This window comes from Eumetopias jubatus, unplaced genomic scaffold (genome assembly GCF_037043125.1).
Source record: "Eumetopias jubatus isolate StellerSeaLion01/CBP00866 unplaced genomic scaffold, mEumJub1_p1.0 scaffold_9, whole genome shotgun sequence".
Classification (NCBI taxonomy): Eukaryota; Metazoa; Chordata; class Mammalia; order Carnivora; family Otariidae; genus Eumetopias; species Eumetopias jubatus.
The window spans coordinates 122,017,618-122,036,665 of record NW_028274815.1 but is presented as its reverse complement, the minus strand read 5'-3'; the positions used below and the strand labels follow the sequence as shown (position 1 = coordinate 122,036,665).

The window sequence follows — 19,048 nt, the reverse complement described above, 5'->3', positions numbered from 1 at the left end:
TTGAATTTAGCCATGATTTCTAAGTAAGACACCCAAAGCACAGGAAACAAAAGAAAAAGATCAACTGGACTACAAAGTTAAAAACTGTACATCAAAGGACACAAGAGTGATGAGGCAACCCACGAATGAGAGAAAGATTTGCAAAGCATATATCTGATAAAGGATTAACATCTAGAATAAAGAACTACAACTCAACAACAACCAACCCAATTTTAAAAACTGGCGAAGGATTCGAATACACATTTCTCCAAAGATACACAAGTGGCCAGTTAGCATCTGAAAAAAATGTTCAACATCACCAATCATTAGGAAATATAAAGTCAAAGCTATGAGATACCGCTCACACCTATTAGGGTGACTATTATAAAAGCAAAAACAAACCAGGAAATAACAAGTATTGACAAACATGTGGAGGAATTAGAACCCTTATGCACCGCTGGTGAGAATGTAAACTGTGCAGCCACTGTGGAAATCAGTACAGTGAAAAATTGCTTGAAAATGCAACACAGAACTACCACATGATCCAGCAATTTCACTCCTAGGAATATAACCAAAACAACTGAAAGCAGGTATTAAACAAATACTTGTTCTCCAATGTTCACAGCAGCACTCTTCACAATTGCCAAAAGGTTGAAACAACCTAAGTATCCATCAATAGGTGAATGGATAAACAAAATGAGGTCTCTCCATACAATGAAATATTATTCAGCCTTAGAAAAGAAGGAAATTCTGACACATGCCACAACATGAATGAACCTGGAGGACATTTTCTTAAGTGAAATAAGCCAGTCACAAAAGGCCACATATTGTGTATTTCCACTTACATGAGGTACGTAAAATAATCAAATTCATAGAGACAAAACGCAGAAGGGTAGTTACCAGGGTCCAGGGTCCAGGGGGAATGAGGGAGAGTTGCTGTTTAACAGTTTCAGTTTTGTAAGATGAAGAGAGGTCTGGAGATGGATGGTAGTGGTAAGGGTTACACAACAATGCGAATGCACTTAATAGACTTAACTGCACACTTAAAGATGGTTAATATAGTAAATTTTATGTTATGTTTTACAACAATTAAAAATAATTTAAAAAAACAAAAAACAACACCTCCAAGTCAAGATTTAACAAAATCTTAAACCTAGAAGGAGCATTATCCTCAGTAACCAACCTACCACTCTACATATGAAACTGCCAGGATCTCCCAACTAGACCCTGGCATAGAAAGGCCTAGATGCAGGTACCCATCCAAATCCCAGAGTCTATTACTCTCCAAATCAGAGAAAATTCACATGTATGTATGTATGTATGTATGTACGATGTGTGTAGGCACATACGTACTACAAGAAGCCTATGTAAACAGTCACAGAGTAACTGTGAGGAGATGCAGAGCACCCTGTTTTCCCTTATACTAGGACTTGGTTCCATTCTTCTCATCAACTCCAGTGGTTTTTTAACTAAGACTCCAAGCTGTTTTTATAATTCTTCCTATTCCAACATGTTCATCCTCAGGACTCACAGTTACTTATCATTTAAGCAAAATAAGAGATTCAGTCAATCACTCAACATTAAACCTCAGTTTAAACCGAAAGAGAAAGTATCCTTCAAGAGGCTGATATCAATGGATCAACAACTATTACTATACCAATAAAAACAGTAGCATTGCCCTTCTAGGCCTGCATCAATGGCTCACCAACAAAATTAAGAAAAACACATACTTAGACACTGAAATGACTTCTCTATGGCAGGCTTATGAGTTCAAGGCAGTTATCAATTTGACAGTAAAATATGCTTGAAAAGGGGAAGGTGGAAAAGTGCTAGAAATGTGTTTTAAGACAGAAAGGTAAACATCCATATGCTGTTTGAAATCAAGTTCCTTTGCAGTTAACAAGCACCTCACAGTACACTGTAAAATGCATATTTAATTTTTCAAATTCAGAAATAAAGCTCATATACTATAGCTTTCCTGAAGCTAATCTCTAGAATCAAGGACAGTTTCTCTGGTTTGAGAAGAGTATCAATCCATATCCCATAAATTTCTTATCACTATTACTGACTGTATTTGTGAATCCTGGTCTTTCAACACTAATTCCTTACATTATAACCCCAACTCCTTACAGCATTTTGCCTTTGCTTTAGATTGAAACCTCCATTTAAAAGTCACCTAACACCAGCAACGAATTCCCCAGTTTCTAGGTCTTTTTGTGAAGAATAAACATGGGACTTCTGTTCCAACAGGTCAGCCCTGACACCCCACACACCTATAATGGGTAACCCTTAAAAACAGGGGGATCCGGGTTAATTAGGTTTTCCCAAGCCTGAGCATACCAACACCACTTATAACACTGTTTCTAAAGGGAAAATGTGATACAATAAAGAAACCCAGAGGGGATTTGAACCATTTTCCCTTCTCCACAATTACCAAAGAGTAGTCTCAAGATCAAAGTTTTGCTGGTTTCTTTTTGGCAACATCAACACATCTGCAGACTTTGAGGGGGAAGCAAAAGGTCTGCACCTCTGCCAAACTGAAGAAGTTATGTCTCTTTTAGTGGGAGAGCAAGAGGAATAATTAAAAAAAAGAGAGAGAGAGAGAACATCTGCCACTTAACTCCCTGACTAGGCTGTCAGTGGAAGTCACTGAGAACTGGACCACTGACTTCAGAATATAGCAGGCAGCCTACCACGACAGGAAGAAAGGGCAAACTATCAGCTAAGCGGTCCATCATTCTTGTTCTCTACTTAATAAAAACTTACAGTGTGCCATCAAGCAATGTGCTTAAGAAAGCACAAAATTTAACAATCAGACTTGACGACAGCATGCACTGGAGGCTACAGAAAAGACTGCTGACCCCCAAACCAATCATCTTTAGTTAAAGACTAACCAATCCTACTTAAACCAAAATAAGAATAAAAATCAAAGGTTACGGTCTCTCAGAATTAGTATGTGGCAACACTGATAAGGATTCCAACCACAGAAGCAAAATTAGGTTATTAGACCCTTCCAGGGTATCTAATTCCACACAAGGCTGGACCAGGATAAGAGTATATCTGCTTCAGGGTCCCACAACAGCCAAGGCTACAAAGGAAGGGGGAAGACAGTAGGGAGTTAGTGATAAGGAAATGATCTTGTTCATTCAGCAAACACTTACTGAGCACCCACCATAGAACCCTGACAAACATAAAAGACTGATGAATTACTAACCCACCATTCTCAGGACTCCTAATAACCCCTAACTTACATAATCATTTCATTTTGGGGTGCCTACATGGCTCAGTCAGTCAAGCATTTGATTTTTGGCTCAAGGTCATGATCTCAGGGTCATGAGATGGAACCCCACGACAGGTTCCTTGCTGGGCATGGAATCTGCTTAAGATTCTCTCTCCCTCTCTCTTAAAAAAAAAAAAAAAAAAAAAAGGCATTTTATTTTATCTTCAAAAATTGATTTAGGAGTGCTTGGGTGGCTCAGTTGGTTGAGCGTCTGACACTTGATTTCAGCTCAGGCCATGACCTCAGGGTCATGAGATCGAGCCTTTTGTCAGGCTCCACACTCAGTGGGGAGCCTGCTTCAGATTGTCTTTCTCCCTCCTCTCCCTCTGCCCCTTCCCCTGCTCTCTCTCTAAAAATAAATAAATCTCTAAAAAATTTTTTATTAAAGGTGAATATTCTATCTCTGAAAAACTTTGATTAGTTCCAAAGAAAACAATGGAAAAAAAAAGAGAGAAGAAAATAAAAACACATATCCATTTGTTTCCTGATTCTGACTTTGGAAAGGCCCAGAATTCCTCTGCTCTGTGATTTTCCTTTTCCACACTTTCATTTTAACCCCGTATGTGTTCACACCAACAATGCCAATTACATAGCTGTGTTGAGCATTTCTGCCACTGCAGCTCTGCTCCTCTCAGACACCTCCCTGGTCACTGATCTCTCCCTTTTCCTTAGGCATGCTGTGCTGGGGAGATTACTGTTCTAAATTAAAAAAGCCATAGAGTAACTACATACAAATGGGTCTGGAACTCTACATACCAAACTATGAATAGTGGTTACCTCAAAGCTGTAGTAGTCTAACTTAATACACCTCTGGATCATTTGACTCTTTTCAACACAAATACAAATCACATATAATTTAACTCATACAAAGTTTTAAGAAGTACCAGTATTAAAAATACTTAATTTCAACATTCCAAACACCAAAATTTATTAAATAAAAAATAAAATTCCCCACCTAAACACACACATCTCAAAAGTAACCTGCTATTGCTATTCTCCTCCATAAAGACTGAATCTTCACTCCCAGTGAGGACACCTGTTTTCTCAGTCACAACCCTAGATGTTCTGATATTCACTAATGTTTTCCTAATCTGAGAGACATTACACAAAAAGATTTATCATTCATTAGTTTCTTAGCATTTTTCTTTGCCCATATTTTGTTTACTGATCACTTTTCTAAGACTGTTCTTTTCATTTTTAAAAGACCTTTTTTCAAATTAAGAATCTTAGCCCTTTGTAGTGCAAAAATTTCCCTTTTTTAATGGCATGAGTTTGTTTGCCATATACTACATTTTAATTTTGATGTATCAATTTTGTAAATATTTTCCTATGGCTCTGGTCATATGTCCTGCCTCAAAAAGTCTTCATGATTTTACAATTTTAAAATATTCATCCAGATTTCCTTGTGGAGGTTATTTTTTTAAACAAACAGGCAGTTTCCTGAACATGATTTATAAAATAATCCATCTTTTCCCTATCATTTTAAATGCAACTTTCTTCATATGCCAAATTCACACACACACACACACACACACACACACACACACACACAGTCCACTTCCATAGTTCATTCTGTTCAACAGGGTGGGACCTAGTTTTTAGATCCAATAGGCTTAGAGCTAGTTAGCCTTCTCACTAGCACCTGGAAAACTTATTTCAGAATGTTATTGGAGAGATTTTTTAAAGTACTTCCCTCCTCCTCTAAAGATCAGGCTATTAAATTTTAGTAACACTCTTGCTTAATTAGGCTGTGGAATCTGAGAGCTGACATTGTAACCCAGTGCTGCGATGTTACCATTTCCACTTCTGCTCCTCTTCTTTCTTCGGCTTCTTTTTCTTGCTATCTGGCTCAGGAACTTTTTTATCTTTATCTTTCTCTTTATTCTTGGGTTTTTTCAATTTACCGTCCTACAAAGAAACATGGTGAGAAAGCACTTAAGTACAACCACATTTAAGAAGTTTTGAGGGGCCATTAGGAATAAAAACTGGAATCACAGAATATTAAAACTAGAGAGGTTCTTAAAATCTAATGCTCTCAAATTTGATAGATGAGTTAAAATTTATTGGTCTTTTTCCCTAGGGCCATATTTCCCAAAACTCCCTGACAAATGGTTACCTGAGAAAGTAGTTAAAAACACTCAGTCTGCATGGCAAGAGCCTGGGAAATTATATATATATATTTTTAGCCTCAGAGGAATGTTTGTGAAAGCACTGCTACAGCAACTAATCCCTGCGTGTTATCCTCACTTGTTTTTAAATCTACTCATCTTTAAACCTCTTCAAACGCCATGAACTAATGGGAATAGGAGAACTTGTATTCAGATAATATAGAATTTGAAAGGAAATTCCTGACTGAATCTGAGAGGGGCTGTGGGGGAACACTTCCTATCACTGTTGCTTGCATACACGAAGTCAGGAAGCAGTAAACAAGTGTTGTCACCCATTCCTATAATACTATTTCTTTATGGCTCTTCTTTGAACTGTAACCCCCGATGAGCTGTCATTGTGGCACAAATATAAACAAATATAATTCAGTAACACAGAAGAGCAATCTCAAAACACACACACCCAGACAAAAATTCAACTATTCACAAAAATTCAGCTATTCAACAAGTGGAGGTCCTGCGCCACAGGATCTAAGCTCTTTTAAAGAATATTTTCTGGGGCGCCTGGGGGGCTCAGTCATTGGGCCTCTGCCTTCGGCTCAGGTCGTGACCCCGGGGTCCTGGGATCGAGCCCCACATCGGGCTCCCTGCTCAGCGGGAAGCCTGCTTCTCCCTCTCCCCGTCCCCCTGCTCGTGTTCCCTCTCTCGCTGTGTCTCTCTCTGTCAAATAAATAAATAAAATCTTAAAAAAAAAAATATTGTCCTTTGTCTAACTATCCAAGATCATTTTTTATTCAACAAGTTTTATAAGCCATGAAAAGTGGTTTTGATCAAAAACTAATGATGTAATATATGGTGATTAACATAACAATAAAAAATTTTTAAAAAGTGGTTTTGAGTCATCTTAAAATCAATTACAGAATGACAGAGCTTGAGAGGCCTTTATAATTTTTAGACAGTTTGATTTGACATATCCAGTTATAACCAAGGAAAACTCTGAAATGGAATTTACCTGTTCAAGGTCATATAGTTGCTATTGACCATGATGAGCGCCCAAGTTTACCAGAAAAATCATAGTGTGATTCATGGGAATGACTGGAATATAAAAACATTCTAGGACTATATGATAGGATAACAATCAAGATAAACTGAGGATTTTAAAGCAAATGATCTTTGGGGTAGAAGGAAGGGAAAGACTACAGTACCAGACATATTTTAAAATAGGAATGGAGAATACCAATATATAAGTATTTTGGGGAGGAGAAGTATTAGAGGATCATATTAATTCAGATAATGTTTACTATTTTGCCTGAAACACACCACAGGAAAGGGAAATGTTTTTCAGTTAAGACATTCTCTGAACAGCTTCTGAACAGGCATATAGATGGTTCCATCAGGAAACCACTGGCTACATTGTATGTTTTCAAGCCTCAAAATGGGATAATCAGTCACTGAGAAACTTGAGAACAATTCCCAGAAATGAAAAAAACCATAGCCAGTGAGTGAGGTTTCAGGACTGCTCCTGCCATCTGGGGTCCCAGCCATTAAAGAAGACTGTGTATTAATTCTAAGTCTTTCAGACTGCATTTTTTTCCCCTGCAGGGAGAGGGCTGCTGAAAAGAACAATAAAAAAAGAAAAAGTCAAGTGTTCTTTTTTCCAAATGGTTTAAAATAGTTATTACTAACTCCTTCCCAACTCAGAGAAAGGTTATTATTTTCCATTAATGCAACAAAGGCCTAAAGGCAATATAGAAAGCATGGAAAACTACAGTTTGACATTTCTTTACCTACTAGTCTGTACTGATCATCTACATAAAAGTGGAGTGACTACCACAATCACTCAACATTTCACCCTTAACTCCTTGAGTTGGTGCTCATAAACTTGAACTGCCAAGAACAGACTAGTTGTCAGAACAAAGAGTTCTCTATATGGACCTGATCATCTCTCTATGGCTCACTTACTCATTAATATATATTTTTAAAGATTTATTTATTTGAGAGTGAGAGACCACAAGCAGGGGAAACAGCAGAGGGAGAGGGAGAAGCAGGCTCCCCGCCAAGCAGGGAGCCCGATATGGGGCTCGATCTCAGGACCCTGGGATCATGACCCTAGCTGAAGGCAGACACTCAACTGACCGAGCCACTCAGGCACCCCTTCATTAATATTCTTAATGTGATTTCATTAAAGACCCTTCTCCCTTCCTGTGGAGTTAAAGCCAGCAAAGTCACAGAGGAGACGGAATAACGTGGTAGCTAGTGCACTGGTTCTGGAATCAGACTGCATGGGATCAAATCCTGACTTTACTACGTAGGAGTTGTGTGACTTCAGCCAAATGATCTCAGCCTCTCTATTACCTCAGTTTCTGCATCTCTAAAATGCAGAGAATAGATAGTAGCAATGTTTACCCCTTAATGGCTATTGTAAAGATTAAATGAAGTGATTCATATAAAGCATAAAGTGTTTGGCACACGGTAAGCATCTATTACATTTAATTTTAATTATTATCATTCTTACTACTACTACAATAGATTACACTCTTAAAACTCACTGCTCCCTATCACTATCTTTATGGCTCATACTTCGACGAGCTACTGACTTAATACTTGTGAATCCATTTTGCCCATGACTGTGGCTAACCACAAATGCAGCGTAAGAGCTAAGAACTCACTCAACCCCTTCTCTTAGGAGAGTGCAAGATTAAGACTCCTGTGAATTTCTGACATCCTTCTCTTGAATTACTTGCTAACAACTCTTTAGTACAAGAAATACCACGTGTCAAAAGGAACCATATTATTATATTTTTAAATCTACCACAACCATAAGTATTTGAGTGGAGCTGAGATTTTAAGGAAGGTGATAAGCCAGGAGAAGAAGGGAGGAAGAGCATGTGTGTTCCAGACAGAGGGAACAGCATGTGCTACATAAAGCTCTGAAGCACAAAAGAATCCAGTGTGGAAAAGAAACAAAGGAGGCCAGTGAGGCTGGAACAAGCTCAATTAGAGAAGAGGCACAAGATGAAGGAAGGCACCAGATGCAGGGGTCAGACTGGGAGGAGTTGTGGTAAAGAGCTTGGGTTTCTTCATATGTCCAGGGGCACCCAATTCAAGGCCCTTAAACACACAGAGTTACCCAAAGTGAGTGATGAGCAAGCTTTGTTAAATATGAGAGTGCTAAAAATCAGTCTTAGGGGAAACTTTTCCAGGTTGAAAGCCTGGAAGTTCTTGTTAACACTGCCTCTGCATGTATGAAGATGGTGCGGTTTCTCCAAAAACATCAGCTGGCAGCAGCGCTATGGGTAGACACCCTGGAAGGCTAAGAGAGATCTTAAAACTCACAGTGCCACGGCCACCGCTACACATCTACGAGTTTTTCTTAGCGTTTCCTCTACCACAGACCAATACGTTCCCTAAAACTCATCTGCCTTCAAAAGTTGTTTATGGAAAACTCCCTACTCCAAACCCAAGCCTCCAAGGGCCATAGTCTCTTTACTAACCTCTTCTTCCTCCAGTTTTCGTTTCTTCTCTTTCTTGATATCTTCTGTTTTAATTTTCTTAGGTTTATAATCAGCACTACAAAGGGGAACATGAATATGCAATTAACACAACTTTGACACAGTAGTTCTCACCAACAGGATCAGGACCTCAAACTCCTCTTGGAGGCTTCGAATGCAGGTATGACTATTCTTAGCTGGACATTCTACAGTCAGAACAGGAATGGAGAAAGAAGGCCTGACCAAGGACCAACAGTTACAGTCCTACACAGAACAAAACAAACAATTTATACTACACACAGGCCTGGAAGAGAAGGGGAGTAGAGGGCTATCTGGAAACAGACACCACCAGAAGATGAAAGTCTGGGAACCAAATGCCCAGTGCAACAATGGCTACCACAAGGTAATATCTGGCTGGAAGGGGGAGGAAAGAAATACTGTATGCATTCTAAATGAATACAAATGAGTTCACCAAGTAGTTCTCTCCTCCCTTCCCATCCACTTTCTACCACAAATCCTCTGTAGATTCCTGAAGCATAATAAGCTATACAAGACTGAACATAAGGAATAGAACTTAACCTCACGGAATCTCAGAAAGAGGTACACGTAAGCCTCAAATAACTATTTTAAGAGCAATTTTATTATCTCTATATACGGAAACATCACTTAGAATTCACTGACAGGCACAGATCCTAGGAAAAATTGCTTTAACAGTGAAAAATTATCTGTGGTAGGTGATAAATTAAAAGCAACTTAAATAATTTAGATATTCTTTATGAATTCTGTATTATTTGAAATTCCTACAACAGGCATTACCTTTTAAATATGAAAAAATAATAAAAATACATATTCTCCAGCTAAGCCTCAGATACACTAACTTGCTTAGCAAACCCTGCATCTCATAATTCAAAGATAAATGAATTGCCCAGTCCATTAATTACAAATTCCAGATGACTAAAGTTAATTAATGCAGTTTTTCTGTGTACTGGAGAGACCTATATCCCATTTATTGTTTAAACAAATCCTTTTTGTTTTCAAAAATCAAAGAATAAAAAATACTCACTCATCCTCTTCTCGAGGCCTCTTTAACAGCTTTATATCCTCTTTAGGAGGAGCAAAATAGCCATCATCTTCAGGTTCATCTTTAATTCGTGGTGGACTACAGAGGGAAAAAAACTAATGAGTTTGGGAATGTCTACATTATGTTAAATAATCTAAAGTAGGAATAAATCATCTCACTGAGAAGTAGCTAAGATAAGGATTAACAACATGCATTTGTACTTATTGTAAAAGTTTTCTGTAAGCGCTCCTTTTCACTTAGTATCTCACTACAACCCTGTGAAGTAGATGAACAGGCAGTATCAAGACTGGGGATCAGGACTCCTTAATCTAAGTCAGTATTCTTTTCTACTGCATCTTAGCTGCCTTTGCCAGCATGACCCAAACCACAACAGGAACAAACTTAACTGTTCCCTCACCTTGCAGGAGGGATCTACTATGTATCTAAATCCTCGAATGATCCAAACTGATTATTCTAGTACTCCAAAAGCTAAACATAATTTTACAAGGGAGGGAATAAAAATTTATTTCCCAAGAACCTTAAAGTTCTAATGGAAACTAACCTTAGTTACATGGGAAAATAACTAAGCTGGCATTACAACAAAAGAAGGGAATGTGCTAAATGAGAGAAGAGGCCATGAACAAACTGAAGCCATTCCAAACCAAATCCAGTCATTGTTCAACTTCCTCCCTTGGTTTACTTAGGTTATACACAGAAGAGTGCCTTGCCCTATTTTTAAGACTTTTTGCCTTCTGAATATATAAAAAGATGATTGTTAGACAACTATTTTGAACCAGAAAGAGGAAGGAACAAGTGGGGGGAGGGGAACCCATGGGACCAGCAATCACCACAGCCGCGGGATGTTCCCTGGCCTGACACATCTAGGCAGAACCTCACTGTTGATGGCCAGAAGCACCTATGAAGCTAAGTAACTCAGGACAGAGAACGCCTCCCAACATGAAATTATCCATCTCTAAGGGGTCCAAGGGATAGGCCTCCAGATTCAGCTGCCAAGGACAGTCAAGATATTCGCGGGGTTTCAATGCTACCACACCCCAAACTCCCCAAGCATACTGGATCCCTTTGCTTGACACAGAATCTGAATGTTTAAAGAGATTAGCTTTTCTTCCTTATTTCTGCACATTCCTCAAATGCCAATCTCTATATCTGCTTCCCCTCACCATGGAAATCACTAACATAGCATCAAGAGTCCAGTATCTCCAAACGCTTTGCACCAAAAGGAAAGAAACACTGCCACCGACCCAACTAGTTAAGTAAATGCTAGATCTTAGTACTGTCATGGGTGAAGTTAACAACATGTGGGAAGGGTTACTAGGGCTGAAGGAAGAACTTCTGAAACAATTTATCAGGAAACTGTGTTCCACCCAGGAAAGCATCTGGATTGTCTACAAAGACAAACATGCAAGCTAGCAAGCAGCCCAGCAAGGTGAATATAGAGACCACTGCCTGGAAGACTGTGTTCCTAATCTTCTAACATGGAAAGTCTGAAACTGAATCCTAGACTACACACCAAGTCCAGAGAGTCTATTTATACCTTAGTGTTAGTTTATAAAAGTCCTAGGTGGTCTCTTGGCAGGAAATAGCCACCCTGTACTCACTTTATCTAAGAAATCAGAACACCTAGGGTAGTTTTCAGCTCTAATGCTTCTTGAATTATTATTCCACATTCCTGTAACAGTTACAAAATATGCCTGAAGAGGGCTCCTACTTCTCCTAGTCAAGGGATTCAGAGAACATGGCAGAATTTTCAAAAATGTTCCCAAATGAAACTGAAAGTTCAGAGTTTCAAGGAAGCAAAACTCCTCAACACTTTGTTCTAGTCAATATGCAAACCCTTCCAACAACTCCTAGGAAATCCATTCTATCATTCAATGCAGCAAGTGAGAATATATGATCATAACTAATTATTTTTTGAAACTGGAGGGTTTTTTAGGGAGTTGAGGCAGATGAGGAAAACAATCAAAATGGCAGAAACAGTACAGAAAAACCGACCTCTAGATTGTATGCATTTTCCTCTTCTTGAAAAGAGATAATGTATTCCTACTCAACTCTACACTTATCCTTAAAATGTAGACCAAGTAAGCTTCTATAGCTATAGATGAGCCTCAGAATAGTAGTCCACCTTTTTCTACAGGGCATATATTCCAAGACCTCCAGTGAATGCCTGAAACTATGGCAAGTACTGAACCCTGTATGTACACCATAATTATTCCTATACATACATACTTATGGTAAAGTTTAATTTATAAATCAGGCACAGCAAGAGATTAATAGCAATAAAAACAGAGCAATTTTAATACACTGTAATAAAATTTATGAGAACATGGTCTCTTTTTCACTCAAAATATCTTATTGTACTGTAATCACCCTTCTTCTTGTAATGTGTGATAAATTGCCTACGTGATGAGATGAAGTGAGGTGAATGACACAGGCATTGTTGTGGCATAGCATTAGGCTACTACCGACCTTCTGACAGTATCAGAAGGAGTATCACCTACTTCCTGACCGTGGTTGACCGTGGCTAAATGAAACCACAGAAAGCAAAACTGTGGATTAAGTTGGGGGGGGACGCAAATGGGGGGAAGACTACTGTATTACTAAGGAGGAATTCAGAGTAGGGTTTTCCAGGAAACTCCGTAATTACTACTGACTGAGTATGAGGTTTCTTTTGGGGGAGATGAAAATGTTCTGAAATTAAGATAGTGGGGTAGGGGAGGTTGTACAACCTTGTGAATTCACTAAAAACCAATAAACTGTACACTTTTAAAGGGAGAAATTTCCGGTATGTAAATTGTATCTGAATTTTTAGAAATTTCTTCCTGTTACTCTTCTCCACTCAAAATAGCCTTCTGGAAAATGTGCTGGTCAGTTTCACTAAATGACACTTCAGAGATGCTCAAATTAGCTTAGACCAAGTCCTCTCACTGACAAGCTCCCTGGAAACCTAGAGGGGGCCCGGTCAGTACATTTTAGGTAAGTTCAGGTGACACTACCACATGCACAGGTGGCCAAGAGAAAGAGCAGCCCAGGCAGCAGAAGAGTCTTACCTAGAGAAGCCATTTTCCTTTTCCTTTTTTATTTTTGCATCCCCAGAGGCTCTAACCTGAAAATAATAGTAACTGATTAGTACCTTGAAGGGACTAAATTTAAAAAAGCCTTTCTCTTATTTGAGAACATTTGGCTTCAATTCCTGGAGCATCTTGATCGCAGACTCATTCTTACTATTAGCAAAACTGAACAGGGGAAGCAAAGGTCTTGACATTTTCCTAAGACTCGTTTTTTACAGTTCTTCGGGGTGAATTATCCAATTTACTGAGAAATGTTTCCCCTCAAAATGGCAGCTTTTTACCTTTAAATGATGGCAGGTACCCCTCCCTCAATAAATATACTCTCTCTCAAGTATTTGCCCTTGGCAGTGCAGAGAAAATAAGAAACAAAACAAAATGGAATAGTCTGTTTCCTGCCTTCTCTGATTTAGGCAAAGTATATTCACATTCCCCCAACTTTCCCAGACACACTTGGCCTTTCAAAACTCTTCAGACATATAAAAGGATACACACACATATATATGCACATGCATTCACACACATGCACACACAAATATGGTATCTCTGGAAGAATACAAAAAAACAGTGGATATAGTGGCTGCCTCCAGAAAGAGAAAGATAAAGGACAATGAGTGACAGGTGAAAGGAAGGTGTAATTTTCTTTTCTTTTTTAACTCATGACCCTGAGATCAAGACCTGAGCTGAGATCAAGAGTCAGATGCTTAACTGACTGAGCCACCCAGGCGCCCCAAGGAAGGTGTAATTTTTATTACATTCCCTATTTCATATTGCCTGAATTTACCAAGTACCAAAATTACTTTCTCAAAAACTAAAATAAAAATTTTTTTTAAGTTTTTTATTTACGTAAGCAATCTCCACACCCAACATGGGGCTCAAACTCACAACCCTGAGATCAAGAATCACACAGGCTCTTCTGACTGAGCCAGCCATGTGCCCCAAAATGATTTATTTTTTATTTTTTTAAAGATTTTATTTATTTATTTGATAGAGAGCAGGAGAGCACAGGCAGGGGGAGCGGCAGAGGGAGAGGGAGAAGCGGGCCCCCCGCTGAGCAGGGAGCCCGATGTGGGGCTTGATCCCAGGATTCTGGCATCATGACCTGAGCTGAAGGCAGTTGCTTAACTAACTGAGCCACCCAGGCACCCCAAAATGATTTTTTTTTAAAGTCTATACACCATACCCCTCATTTGTAGCCAGATGAACCGAGAGATTTTGAGAAGGCTTACACTAGTGATGCTGGAACCAAAAGCCACAAAAGCACCAGCATCACTAAGTTTTCACTCAGGAAGGTTCATTCAACAGAAGACCAACATGGCCCTAGGCCTTCTCCCAAAACCAGAATTTTCCCCATGAAAGAACACTGGCATTTCCAGAAACCCTACATTCTTAATTTACCTATTTGCCATTTAAAGTAAGATAATGATATGGATAGATCTGGTCCTGTGAAATTCAGTGGTAAAGGGCTTTGGTTTTCATAGTTGAAGACTGTGACTGATGCTTAAGTCTCCTACAGAGAACTTTTCACTCAAAGGCCAAGGGATCTTACTGTGCAGTGAGGTTACTTTCATTACCTGCTTTTAAAGATAAAGAAAATGAAAAGTACAACCCACAGCCCTTCCTTCCCAATGGGAAGTTCTGTACCTTTTCCTCCTTTCGTTTTTCCTTGTCTCTGTCTTTGTGTTTGTCTTTATGTTTTTCTGAACTTCCATCTTTGTGTTTGGTTTTCTCCTTCTCTTTGTGTTTCTTTTCAGAATCTTTATGTTCACTGTAAAAAAAAAAAAAAAAGAAAAAACAAAAAACAAAACAAAAAAGACATAAAGAGTTAGTGCAGAGTAAGGACCACAAGGGTTTACTTCACAAGATCAACTCACAAGATAGCTTCAGATAACATGAAACCATGGAAACTTACAATGCTTTAAATAAACAGTCCTGACAGAAGGTTCAAGCGGAGGCTCTTGGCAACTGGACTTTATCTTGTTTGATGTTTTTATTTTTTCGAAGGAGCAAAGGAACCAAATAGAGAAACGTGGTCATTCTAAACATACCAGGACTTTTTTTTTTAAGTGACTACGAATATACAGCAAGCCCACTGTTTCTACAACATTCTACCAGCAAAAACTATGACGATGAAAGCTCCAAACTGAGCATTCAAATCTGATGTGAAAAGGTAAAAACAATTCACACAAAAAAATGCATTTGGTGGCTCTGTGCAGTGAACAGCCCAACAACACAGTAGATGATGTTTCCTGCTGGCTTTAACTAGGAAAAGCTAGTCACTTCTAGATAGGGCTTATAAACCCTGCTTGGTCCTTCCTTCACAATAAGACAAGACCTAGCTAAAAGCAAAGACATGTCCTGCGCTAAACATTTAAAAGCCTTGCTTTTAAAGGGGTTTGTGGACATACTGGTAAGCACTGTAAAGGCACTGCTCCCCTAGAAAACTAAACATGACATTAGAAAGCAAGAGCCATTAAAAAGGTTCATACCCTAGTATCTAGCTCCTGGAAATTTCTCTTTGGAAAATAACATTACAAATGATGTTCATTTTGATGTTTTTCCGTAACAAAAAACAAGAACAAACAAAAACCACCAAGAAAGGAGATACAACCTTAGTAAGGAACAAAAGGGGGAACCTGTGATGTGTCAAATTACACAGCTTTTATACTATAGTTTGTGAGCCCTATGAATATATATATGGACAATGTTTATGGCCACACATGGAGAAACAGGAATATATAAAGGGACTGCAACTATACAGAAACATGCCTGTGGACAAAGACTAAAGAGGCAATAAGCAAAAATTACAAGCTATAATTTAGGGTGGCACAACACTGGAGGACTGTTTTCTTCAGTGCATTGGGCAGGCAGTTTAGGAACCTTGTTCACCGCACCAACTGATAAATTCCACAAGTTAACAAAAGGGACTTGAATTCAAGTGCTGTGAACTGGGGAGCCCCCCCCCCACCCAGACGCAGGTGAGCTGGCAGCTACCCCAGCTCACAGACACAGGCCCAGACTCAGCATCAGTTCCTGCCCTTCCCACCACCACAGACTGCATCTCCCATCTGTCATCACATTTAGCCCTCAGCCCAGAAAAAGGAGATTTTACCAACAATGAGCTCCTAAGGTTACGTCTATCCCATGGAGTTTGTTCTAAAGAGATTTCGCCAGCACACCTGGGTACGTCAAAAGCCAAAAAGGGAGAAACGGATGATGGCAACCAGTTAGGCGAGAGCCAGAGAACCTAGATCAGAAAAGTATCTGCTGTCACACACATCTCTGAGCACGAAGAGAGCCTCAACTCAAGATGGGCATTTGGGTAATAATAAGCAGAAGCAGGAGGACAAGGGGCCTAGAAGAAACAGGACTACAGGTTTGGGACGATCCAGGAACCGTCAGTGTCAGACCGAAAGAAAACAATGCCCACTTTCTCTTGTTTATATACTCCTCCCTCTATGTTGCTCTCATTGGGTTTTTATTTAGATGTGCCACACAGCGAAGCAACAAGTTTCTCCATGAGCAAACTTTTCCTTTTAACTCGTAAGGGCTGCACCTAGTTCCCGCGTACATGGAGGCACATGGTCACCAAGTTTCCTACCAGGCTTCTTGTTCTCAGCACGATTATGATGTCACTCTCCACTCCGTGTGTTCTCGGAATCTCTGTTTTTACCAAAATGCAATGTTTTACCAAAAAATTATCCTGTACTTTGTACAAAAATGACTCCCAAACTCGTGAGCACGCTTACTCCCAATTCTCATTAAGCTCTCCAGCTTTATTTATTTATTTATTTATTTAAAGATTTTATTTATTTGACAGAGAGAGAACAGCGAGAGAGGGAACACAAGCAGGGGGAGTGGGAGAGGGAGAAGCAGGCTTCCCGCGGAGCAGGGAGCCCGATGCGGGGCTCGATCCCAGGACCCTGGGATCATGACCTGAGCCGAAGGCAGACGCTCGACAACTGAGCCACCCAGGTGCCCCAAGCTCTCCAGCTTTAGAATGACTGGTGAAACAGCAAAGTTGCCAGACTGCCACAGATTCTTCAGGAGTTTAGACATATGAGATCATAGCTTACACATATGAAATCCTATTACCAGAGAAGTGTATGAGCTTACTATTCCATTTTACAAGCATTGTAGTTTTAGTGCTTTTAAAACATTAATTGTAAGAGGAATTAATGGTCATCTACACAATTTCAAACAATTACATTCACAATACTGATGGATAAATACCTCCCCACACAGTAAGAAAAACTTCCCACTTTATAAGAAAGCCTTGTGCTTGCATTTTCACATACATTATTCCATTCAATCCTCACAACACCCCTATGAGGAAGATTTTATTGTCCCCTTAGACTGATTTAGAAACAGTGATTCAAAGTCTAATTCAAAGTTACAATGTTATTGAAAGAAGGGAAGTTGGGATTTGGATTTAACTCAGTATTTCCATCTCCAAGTTCAGAGCACTTTCTGCTAAATCAGTACCATCACATGTCCATGAAATTGATATCTACCATTTCAAGTAGATTGGTGTTAGAGACAAATGTATGGCCAGTCTGAGATTTGATATATATAAGGTGAAAACTTTGTTTTACCATCAAGTAGAAACTTTCTAGAACAGAGATCTTGGATATCTGAAATGATAAAACCTTTGGGATAGCTGCTCCTTATTTTGTCTTCCCACAAAACTATACACTGTTGATTCAGGAATCTAAGTTTAGGAACGCTTGATCTTCCACTATGTTCTACCTTCCCCTGTTCTCTTTCTCAATGAAAGCAATTCCTAGAAAGAACATTAGTCTGCTTCACTAGCAACTGGCTTTCTGGGGCACCTACCTGTAAGTGTATACACAGCCCTCAAATTTTCAGCTTTGCTATTCACATTATCATACCGAACAGAGATCAGGGAAGAAGTAAGCAAACGACAAATAATGAGACAATACCCAGGCCACCCCCAGGAAAGTGAAAAAAGTCAATTATTTCCTCTGCCTATAACCAGAGAGAAATCTATTCAGGAAATTCAAAGTTCCTGCTAGAGTAGTAACCCTGTCACAGGTCATAATTAATCAAAGACCAGAATGAGATGGAACTATCAACGTGCCCTTCCAAAGGCAATCACTCTCCTCTATTCCCAACGGTTCAGATATAAGAGAGCAGGGATGGGTTTTTATATACTAAGCAAGCTCAGATGATTCAGGACTGAGGACATCTTGTGGTACAAGGCATACTATGGAGTCCTGAACACAATACTAACAAGTCTACTTGTCAAATGCGTTCCTGTCCCTGCCTCCAGAAATAGAGCACAGAGTACTGGGAATCCTATCCCTCATTTGGCAGGAGGGCTGGCAAAGAGCAAGACCCAGTGTCAGTCTTTTCTAGGAAATCTACCTGAAGTTAAGTAGCAAATGCTTTTGGGGGACAAAGCCCTGTGATACAGAAGCATGTCTAAGGCTGTGCGCCATGGAAGGTTAGAGGCAGGATTTGGCCAGTGGTAGAAAACAGAGTCAATCTGGGATCAGTTAGACTGACTCATCATCATTCAGGATTTCCTAACATGTACCTCTTTTTCCAAAAGGCTTAAAACTAGTCTGACTTTCATGGTGGCTTAAAGAGCAGCATCTTTTCCACTGATAATGAGTTGACAGAAAGTCTGACCCATGTAGAAGAGGAGTTCGTATGCTGACTGTTTTAAGAGATGTTACCCTCTTCTTTATACTGATCCTGCCACTTTTCCATACATAATAGACAGAATATGTCAAAGTCACAAAATAAGCTTCAGTAGAACTGAAAGCTACAATAATGGCCAGTTCAGAAGTAGTGCACAGATGACTGAAGCACTAGAAAAGCTTCAGTGGGGCTACAGAAGAACAATAAACCAGAAGAAAGGTTTACTACTGACCACAGCAAGAAACCCAAATATCTTAAGGAAAAATACACTTTAGGGTACCTGGGTGGCTCAGTCGGTTAAGCATCTGCCTTCAGCTCAGGTTATGATCCCAGGGTCCTGGGATCAAGCCCTGCATCAGGCTCCCTGCTCAGCGGGGAGT

At 39.5% G+C, this 19,048-nt stretch overlaps 1 protein-coding gene across 1 annotated transcript in view; it reads right to left on the bottom strand.

Moving 5' to 3' along the window:
- Positions 1–19,048, bottom strand: part of TOP1 (DNA topoisomerase I) — a 90,827-nt gene that overhangs the window by 30,537 nt on the left and 41,242 nt on the right. The window contains exons 5-9 of the mRNA XM_028122040.2: positions 14,646–14,769; positions 12,984–13,039; positions 9,919–10,014; positions 8,859–8,934; positions 5,055–5,167 (exon numbers count right to left, since the gene is read on the bottom strand). Of these exons, the coding sequence (XP_027977841.2) occupies positions 5,055–5,167; positions 8,859–8,934; positions 9,919–10,014; positions 12,984–13,039; positions 14,646–14,769 (465 nt within the window). The remainder of the gene's footprint in view (positions 1–5,054; positions 5,168–8,858; positions 8,935–9,918; positions 10,015–12,983; positions 13,040–14,645; positions 14,770–19,048) is intronic.